This window comes from Prosopis cineraria, unplaced genomic scaffold (genome assembly GCF_029017545.1).
Source record: "Prosopis cineraria cultivar Desert tree isolate PC_DT_omini unplaced genomic scaffold, ASM2901754v1 PC8, whole genome shotgun sequence".
Lineage (NCBI taxonomy): Eukaryota > Viridiplantae > Streptophyta > Magnoliopsida > Fabales > Fabaceae > Prosopis > Prosopis cineraria.
In genome coordinates, this window is record NW_026555339.1 from 1,889,031 (window position 1) to 1,897,711 (window position 8,681).

Here is an 8,681-nt window from a genome sequence, read left to right on the forward strand (position 1 = left end):
AATGTTAGGGGAAGGATGGGCTGCATCTTAATAATCAGCGATGGTTTGTGATGGGTTTCCAAAAGCATAAAGCAAGTGATGTTAAGCCACGCGCCTACGTACTCAAAAAACAATAATCCTCTTCTTCCTTCTCTCTCTTACCATTTCCCAGAAATTTTTCATTTTTTCTTCTTCAACGTCCCCACAATCACACCCTGCGGTCCAGACTCTCCTTACCTTATCACATTCTACTCCCCTCTCTATTTCTAGAAACTAGGTCACGTCAACCATTAATCTTTGCTCAAAGTAATTTGAAAGGCCCTCTTCCACTACCCCACTTGGATGGATTCCAAGACAAAGCCCCATTAAGGATCGTCAACTAACTTCGTAACTGGCCAGACCTACTCACCAGCACTGGCAAGACCAATCTCTATAAGCTTCCATGCATCCCTGCCATGATTCAAATTAATAAATTTTACTTTATTTTTTATTTTATAATTATTAGAATAAGAATTATAAAAATAACAAATTTAACCTTTTATCAATTTAAATAAAATAGATTTAATTTTATAGTTTAAATCAATATTAAAATCTTTTGAAATTTTTATAAATTAGCCGTCCAAAACTACTCTGGACAGTTTTGTTTTAAAATTTTTAACTCTCAACTTTTTTAAGTTTTTTTAAAAAATGTCAGTTTAGATGTTATATTTATTTTTAATATTATTATTACTAAAATAAAAAAATATAAAAAAATTAATGTTTAATTTAAACCATTTCACATGTAAATTTGTAAAAATTATAAAAAATATTATTAAATTGAATAGTCATTATTTTTTTATATTAAAAAATAAAAAATAATTTTTTCAAATGAAGTGCCCTTTTATTTTAGCTTATTTTATAAAAAATTTGAAAAAATATATTTTATAAATTTTTACTATGTTTGTCTAAACTTTTAAAAATAATCAAAATATGAGAAAAAGCATATTTTTTTCATTTTAAAAAGCTACTCAAGATAATTTTTTAAAATAATTTAATGTGGTAGATGAGATGCATAAAAATATTATAAAATTTTAAAATAATATAATAATAAATTATTTTTATAAAAAATCAAAGAAGATATCATAAAATTTAGAAATAACTAACTAATAGTCACTTTTTATTATTGTAATCAAATGTAAAATAATATTTTTTTATAAAATATCTACAAAATAAATCTCTTTTTATAAAATCTCTAAACTATTTAATAAATTATTTAAAAATTATTTATTTTTAATTTTAAATGAACGAGCCCTAAATCTGTATTGTTCATATGACTGGTAGATTCATTAAAATTTTTATATTTTTTGTTTTAATAAATATTAAATAAAAACAAAATAAAAACTTGTGAATCTGGACCATCAGATTAAATTTAGATTGTTGATTAGGGGATGAGCACCCAAGTCAATTCCGTACCCCCTCTTTTGATTCTGAGCCGTGAGGCGTCAACCAGGTCTGTTTTTTCCCCGAGGACTAAAACCTTAATATATATGACATGGCATAATTATAATGTCTTTTGTTTCAATCCAGTCACTGCTACCCCACGGAAAACCAAGTAATAGAATCCCTACTCAGCCACGACCATCACATGTCAAGGGAGAAACGCGGCGGCGGCAAGTTCTCCACTGGCGGCCTGTTAAAAATGTTCAAGCTTTTTCCTATGCTGACGTCGGGCTGCAAAATGGTGGCACTATTGGGAAGACCCCGCAAGTCAATGATCAAGGACAATGCAACTTCCGGCACAATCTTTGGATACCGTAAAGGGAGGGTGAGCCTGGCAATACAAGAAGATCCTCACCGCATGCCGTTCTTCCTTATAGAGCTACCAATGCACACGAGTGCTCTGAACAAGGAAATGGCGTCGGACGTACTGAGGATTGCGTTGGAGAGCGAGACGAGGACCCAGAAGAAGAATCTGTTGGAGGAGTTTGTGTGGGCAGTGTATTGCAATGGGAGGAAAGTAGGGTACTCGATAAGGAGGAAGCAGATGAGCGAGGATGAGATGTACGTGATGCAGCATATAAGAGGGGTTTCGGTGGGCGCAGGGGTTATTTCAAGTCCGTCCGACAAGGAAAGTCCAGACGGAGAATTGACATATATGAGGGCAAGATTTCAGAGGGTGGTTGGTTCTAAGGACTCTGAAACTCTGTACATGATCAACCCGGATGGTGGTCAAGGCCCAGAGTTTAGTATTTTCTTTGTTAGGGCTCACTAGGTTTTTAATTAATTAATTAATAATTAGGACTACAATTCATGTAAACATTACGTCCCCTCCTCTGTCTTGTTTTTTCGCAAGGTGCTGATGTAGTATAATATTAATCAAAGGAATCAGTCTCTCCAGTCTTTGTCTCGTGTATTTTTTATTTCTGCCTGTCTGCAAACATTTGTACTATATTGAAGGCAAATTCATCATCAAGAATGGGTGTCTTTCTCTTTGTTCCTCGTGTTCTAGTGTGCGCGACTCAATTCCTAGAATGAAGCTTCTGCTGATGGTTAATGGATGCTTTTTATTTCTTAATACCCCTGTAAAGCTGGAAAAAACTCGTTCTCGAGCTAATTGATGAAGTTCACGACAAGTTGATTGATTTGATTGAAGAAATTCGCAGTGAAGGTAAAAGCCAGGGAGATTGCAACAGATGCTTTCTTTCTTTCTTCCTTTGAAGGGGAGCAAAGGGGCGCGTTGGTTTGGATTTGGTAACTAGGGGTCAGAATTCAGAAGAATTTACTATTTACTGATTTCATAAAATCGTGAAGACAGGGCACCAGTAGCACTTGAATTGACGACGATCGACGAGTTCCGTTGGAAGGGCATTTATTGGTAATAAATTAATAACCCACGAGCAGATGAGCATGCTAAAACCTATAAGTTGTTACGCTGAGCTTTCAAACTTGATGAATTGATGACACCTTTAGATCAGGGAAGCTTGGCGGACTCTTTATCTTGTGGATGTCACACACAGTCATTTTTTCCCCTACATCCACGGTAATTTTATTTCTTCAGTCTTCCAGAAGTAAGGAGCCAGCCGGCCTTTCGGTGAAAAAAAGGAGGAGAAGGAGAAGCCAATGGGCCACAGTCAGAACAGAATGACAGAGCGATATCACTTTATAACCTAAATTAGGATGGATCAACTGAAATTAGAATGAGAAAAGGTTTAAAAAACCTGCTTGAATTATTATTACAAAAAAAAAAACTTGCTTGGATTATAAAAAAAAAATTTCAACTTTAGTTAGGATATAAATGAGTTTTTTTACTAAAGCTAGAATTTTTGACTTTTGCATTCACATTAACTTCTCCGTTGATCTATTAGCTTATATTTTCTCTCTCTTCTTTTTTATTTTGAATATTTAAAATTTTTTATTTATTAATTATAATTTTAAGTATAATATTTTTTACTTATTATTTAGTCAAAAAATTTCATGTTTATTTTTTTATTGAACATTTCAACTAGTTTTTGGGTCAAATCATTTAAATAAATTTTAATTTATTTAATTAATTTTTTTAAAAATATTTAAATATAAATTATGTTATATTCATTGGCTTTTTCTTAACTTTAATTGAATTCTAATCTTAATTATAAATTTTTTAATTCAAACTAACACATAATTTCATTCAAACCCATTTATTTCGACAGAACCCAGCTGACTCGCTTTTCTTTGGATTTAGTTGGGTTAAGCAGGTTCGGGCTTCGGAATGAAAGCCCATGAATCCCTGGGCACGACAACCCACTTTATTTTTTTACTAGTTGAGACGGCCAAGTTCAGTGATGAATGAATAAGTTAGATGATTTAATTTGAGTATCTTTAGGAAAAAAAAAAAGCAAGTATAATTTTTTAACGTGAATTGATTCTGTAAAATATGAATCTTGGTTTGAGTAGGCTTTTAATGATTTGGAGCTCGTGCTAAATCCACAAGTATCTCGGGGATTGCAAATTTGCAATTAAGATCCCTGGAATATGAAGCTCGCATTTCCTCCACACCACTTACATACATTGATGAAATTAAACAAAAGTCGCGTTGATTGGTTTTTTAGATAATGTCTGAGATTGTTATTTTTTTCAGTGTAGTTTGATGTGAATAAACTGCGTGCGTGCATTCAATGCGTCATTAATTTGATCCGTACCATTAATGACGGGTGTGATATTTTTTGCTGTGAACTTTATATTTTATATTAACATTGATAATTAATATTTTTAAGAAGTTTCAATAGTTTGAAAAACTCAGATTTTTTTTTTGGTTGAAGACCTGAAATTTTTTGCAGATCACGAAATCTCATCAACTGAATATGGTTGAGTTAGAAGATTCAATGATTTTCCAAGGAAATTGATGAGAACCGAGCTTGCTGCTCATTGAGGCATAAATGTAGGGATAAAGAATATTATTGGCCAAAAAAAAAAAGATAAAAAAATTGCTTTCTCTGGATACAGAGACAAGAATTAAAATATTTCGCCCACGATCACCTTCGACTATTCACATATGTATATATTTTACAAATGCCATGCCCACCCTGCGCGGATACGAAGTGAACAGGCTTTTATTTTGCAGGGAGGGGATGGAGCGAGAGCCATATATAGCATTTAAATCAAGGCGTTACAAATTTTACATTTCGTATTTAGTATATTGATATATTGAGGGTACAGCATGGCGCTTAGAGAAAAGCAAGGACATGATCCAAATAAGAAGCACTGACGACGGGGAAGAGGCGCGAATGTAAAGCAGAAGAAGGGTCAGAAAAGAGACCAAAGAGGAGATGCAGAGCTCATAGAAGAGGAAAAACTAACATGGCAAGGTTGGTATAGTGGCAATGGCAGAGGGTGAGGAGCAAAAGGGTAGGGAGGGGGCAGGGATGGGGCCCAGTGGTGGCGAAACATGATCAAAAACAGCGGCAAGAGGAGGGGGCCCCACCAGGAGGGACGGAGAAGAAAAACATGAAACCCGTTTGGATGGTAGCATCCCATAATTGAGGTGGTAATTAAGCAGGAAGAGCAGACAGAGAGATTAATGAAGGGAGTCGGTGGGTAAGGATTTGGAGCCAGCTGTTGGATTCTCCATCAACTGCCCAACTGCTTCTCCTCAATAGCCCCTCCAAACTTCTGTGAGCTCTCTTCTTCCCCCCCTCCATTTCTCACTAGAACTGGGTCATTTGGGTCCACCTTTGTCAGGCTATTTTGAATGAACGAACCGCATTTGGTTTTATGACCACCTTTTTATGTCCGGGTATTCTGAATAAATCCGCCCCACCAATATTATTGGTTTTATTCCTCACCTCCCACTCCCCCCCCCCTGGGGCATGCTAATGTGACTACAAAAATTACTATCTTCTTTTGCCATGTGATTCATATGATGTTATTAATCTTCATCCGCGGATTACACTTTAATGAATGAAAAAATTACAGTTGCAATTCACGTTGTGTCATGGTGTGATTGACAACTTGAAATAGGAGGAGGACGAATAAAAGGGAGAATATCAATAAGGAACTCTGAAATGATCTAAATTTATATCTGACTACAAGTTAGACACTCACCAACAAAAATAGAACGAAGGGGAGAGTGAGGGGAGTGGCGATGGGAGGGAGAGGGAGGGGAAGTCAAAGAATCACGTGAGATCCTGACAGGCTGGAGGTGGGCCCATCCTACGTGGAGAGGGGGAGCCGTTGAAGTCAAACAACGCCTGCTGCCACTTCCCGCCTTTTTCCTGCTTCTCCTCTCAACTGTCTCTTGAATCAGCCCTCCTCCAGCTGTACCCTCCCCTCTTTTCCCACGCTGGTCAACATGCAATTCCCTTCTTCCTCCCCACTTTCCCCCTTCCCTCCCTTCTTCCTATCATTATATTGAACAGACCATTCTAAAAATTTCATATGCAAGCTCAATTAAATATAGCAAAAGCATGATAAATTTATAAAATTATTTTGAAGTCTTATTTTTTTGAAGTTATAAAATACTTTTAAATAGTTATTAATTATTGTTGTTAGTTATTAATTGTTAACTGAACAATTCTGTTAACGACTACTATTCAATAATATATAATTGATGATTTGAATATAACAAATTAACAATTTCAGTGAAAAACATAAGATTTTAAGATAATTTAGTGATTTCTTGAAACTTTTATATTTAGATTCTTTATGAGATTTTGGAATGATTTTTTCTATTATATTCCTCCTGATGCCACAGCGGACTGAGGCTTTGATGGAGCGTGCTAGCAGTCTAGCACCAACCATGTACTACGTACCACACCAAAATACGCAATTAGTAGTTAGTATATAATGGCATGTTAGAAGCCACACACAGCCACCAACTATGCACCAAGCCTATTTCGTGGAACTATCCTCTAACCTCGTCGCTTCCGCTCGTGCATGCACCACTATCTCTCTATCACCCTCCCTCCCTCCCCCTTATATATATTCCCAGCCCAAACATATTCCCTTTGCCTTCACTACCATCCCAACACTCCCACAACACACACAAACTCTTTCCTTTGATTTCTTCCTTTGACACTGACAATACCTTTCATTCTCGCTCTCCATGGAAGCGATCAATAGATGCTCTTCCTCCACTTCTTCCTCTGACTCTTCCACTTCCGGCTCTTCCTTTTCCAGCAACCCCCGGAGGATTCGGGACAACCCCGACAGAATCAAAGGCCCCTGGAGCGCCGAAGAAGACCGGATTCTGACCCGACTCGTTGAACGATACGGGCCCCGAAACTGGTCCCTTATCAGTCGTTACATCAAGGGAAGGTCGGGCAAGTCCTGCCGCCTGAGATGGTGTAACCAGTTGAGCCCCAGCGTGGAGCACCGTCCATTCTCACAGGAAGAGGACGACACCATCATAGCGGCTCATGCCCAGTACGGTAACAGGTGGGCCACCATCGCCCGGCTGCTCCCGGGTCGGACCGACAATGCGGTGAAGAACCACTGGAACTCCACGCTCAAGAGAAGGGTGAGGGAGCAGCGTTCGGCGGAGGGAGGCGATGCCGGTGTTGCCAACGAGAGGGTTCTTAGTTCTCCGGGATCTGTGCAGCCCTGCATGGTATCGGAAATGGAAAATGACCCGTTGACGGCATTGACTCTGGCGCCGCCTGGAGCTAATGGGGAGGTGGCCGAGCGCCGGCCAAGTTCGGAGAATGTGCCGGCGGGTTTCTGGGACGTGATGAGAGATGTGATAGCGAGGGAAGTCAGAGAATATGTTTCTTCCACGTTTTCTGAGAACCCGGGTTTCCATTGACATTCGACATGAATGAATGGCATGCCTCTTGTAACTTTCGCCCTGGTCTGGGAGCGGAATATCGGTTTTCACAATTCCGCTTTTGGTGTGAATAAGGATTTTCATTTTATGGGTAAAAATGTTTTTTCGTTTCAATTCCTTTTCAGTTTCACTCCTTCACTGTTCAACCTAAAATCGCGCCATATATTCCTCATATCAACGTTGCCATACGAAATATCAATATTTATTACATTGATCGCGTTCGACGCAGTGGCCATTAAGAAAGGCCAGTTTCTATGTGAAGTCATAATTTGATGCTGAGCATGAAGTTGTCTTTCCATTAATTACTTTATTTTCCTCCTATATTGACAATTAACGATAGAAGATGGGCACTCTATAATAACCAGCAAGCTACATATGCAAACAATTTTCCATTTGGTCTTGAAGCGCCAAAGATAGTGTTTTGTACGATCTATCTACAAAATCTGGTTATTACTTATTATCAAGTTGATCTGTCTGGTCTCTGGTTTCCGCGGCTGGAAAATTGGTCGGTTTGTCTCGTTGAATTCCTCGAGAGACCGTGCATTTATATAACCAAACAGTATGCATCATACTATAAAATTATAATTTCCTTTGTATAGTTGCGAGCGCAGTACTTGCTTATCTTTATTCTTATTTAAATCAAACATTCAATTTCGCCAGTTGTCCGAAGTTTTTCACTGTTCTTGTGGATTACTTACACAGCTGGAACTTATCAGGTTCGGTTTCGTTCAAATCATCGATCACTCCAGCGCATATAAAATATCATTTAAGAGAAAGCATTAATTTCTTTTAAAAAAGGAAAGATTTTTAGATTGAGAAGCTCCACTTTCTCTTTAGATTCTTGGAGAGAAGGTTCATCTTCTTCCTCCTCTGCCCTATACTTTTTCTTCTGACTTTCATGAATCTAAAAAAAAATCTAGATCCTAATTTCATCTTCTCTGCTTCTTTCCAAAAGGAAACCATGAATCCTCCTACTTCCAAAGAGGAAATTAACTTACTCAACTGAAATAGTTCCAAGCCTGGTGAAGAAATGATAGACAAGGGCTCAGAAAAACTCAGATATCAAAAACAAAAGTCCAACAATGCTGTTCGAACCAGTCAAATAATTCAAACAATCAGCCATAAGAACAGCTTATGGACACTCAACAAGATGAAAGCCTAGAAACTCACGTACAGCAAAACAAATCAACATCATTGACTAAAGGAGTCAAAATACCCATTTCTTATAAAGAATCATTGATAGGCTATAATAGGTGTTATGGAATCCAGTCAAGAAGAGAAGTCAAACACAAAAATGAATCTCTTGCTTTAGAATTGGAGAAAGAATGGACGCCCTCTGAAAGAACAATGAATCTAATGAACCAATACCTTGCTTTACAGATATCAAATGAAGAATGGAAGAAAATATGCATGCCCTAGATGG

General features: G+C 37.5%; 2 protein-coding genes across 2 annotated transcripts; both read left to right on the forward strand.

Annotated features, from left to right (window-relative positions):
• Positions 1 to 1,539: 1,539 nt before the first annotated feature.
• LOC129318055 (protein MIZU-KUSSEI 1-like) lies at positions 1,540 to 2,355 on the forward strand. Its single transcript, XM_054962566.1, has one exon. It carries the CDS (start codon positions 1,604 to 1,606, stop codon positions 2,228 to 2,230), a length of 627 nt encoding a protein of 208 aa, XP_054818541.1. The 5' UTR covers positions 1,540 to 1,603; the 3' UTR covers positions 2,231 to 2,355.
• A 4,073-nt stretch (positions 2,356 to 6,428) lies between these two features.
• Positions 6,429 to 7,537, forward strand: LOC129318054 (transcription factor MYB73-like). Its single transcript, XM_054962565.1, has one exon. The coding sequence runs from the start codon at positions 6,539 to 6,541 to the stop codon at positions 7,235 to 7,237; it is 699 nt and encodes a 232-aa protein (XP_054818540.1). The 5' UTR covers positions 6,429 to 6,538; the 3' UTR covers positions 7,238 to 7,537.
• The last annotated feature ends 1,144 nt before the right edge of the window (positions 7,538 to 8,681 follow it).

Bases quoted from the DNA above. Each gene is read 5' to 3' on its own strand.
- LOC129318055 (XM_054962566.1), top strand. From the start codon at position 1,604: ATGTCAAGGGAGAAACGCGGCGGCGGCAAGTTCTCCACTGGCGGCCTG.
- LOC129318054 (XM_054962565.1), top strand. From the start codon at position 6,539: ATGGAAGCGATCAATAGATGCTCTTCCTCCACTTCTTCCTCTGACTCT.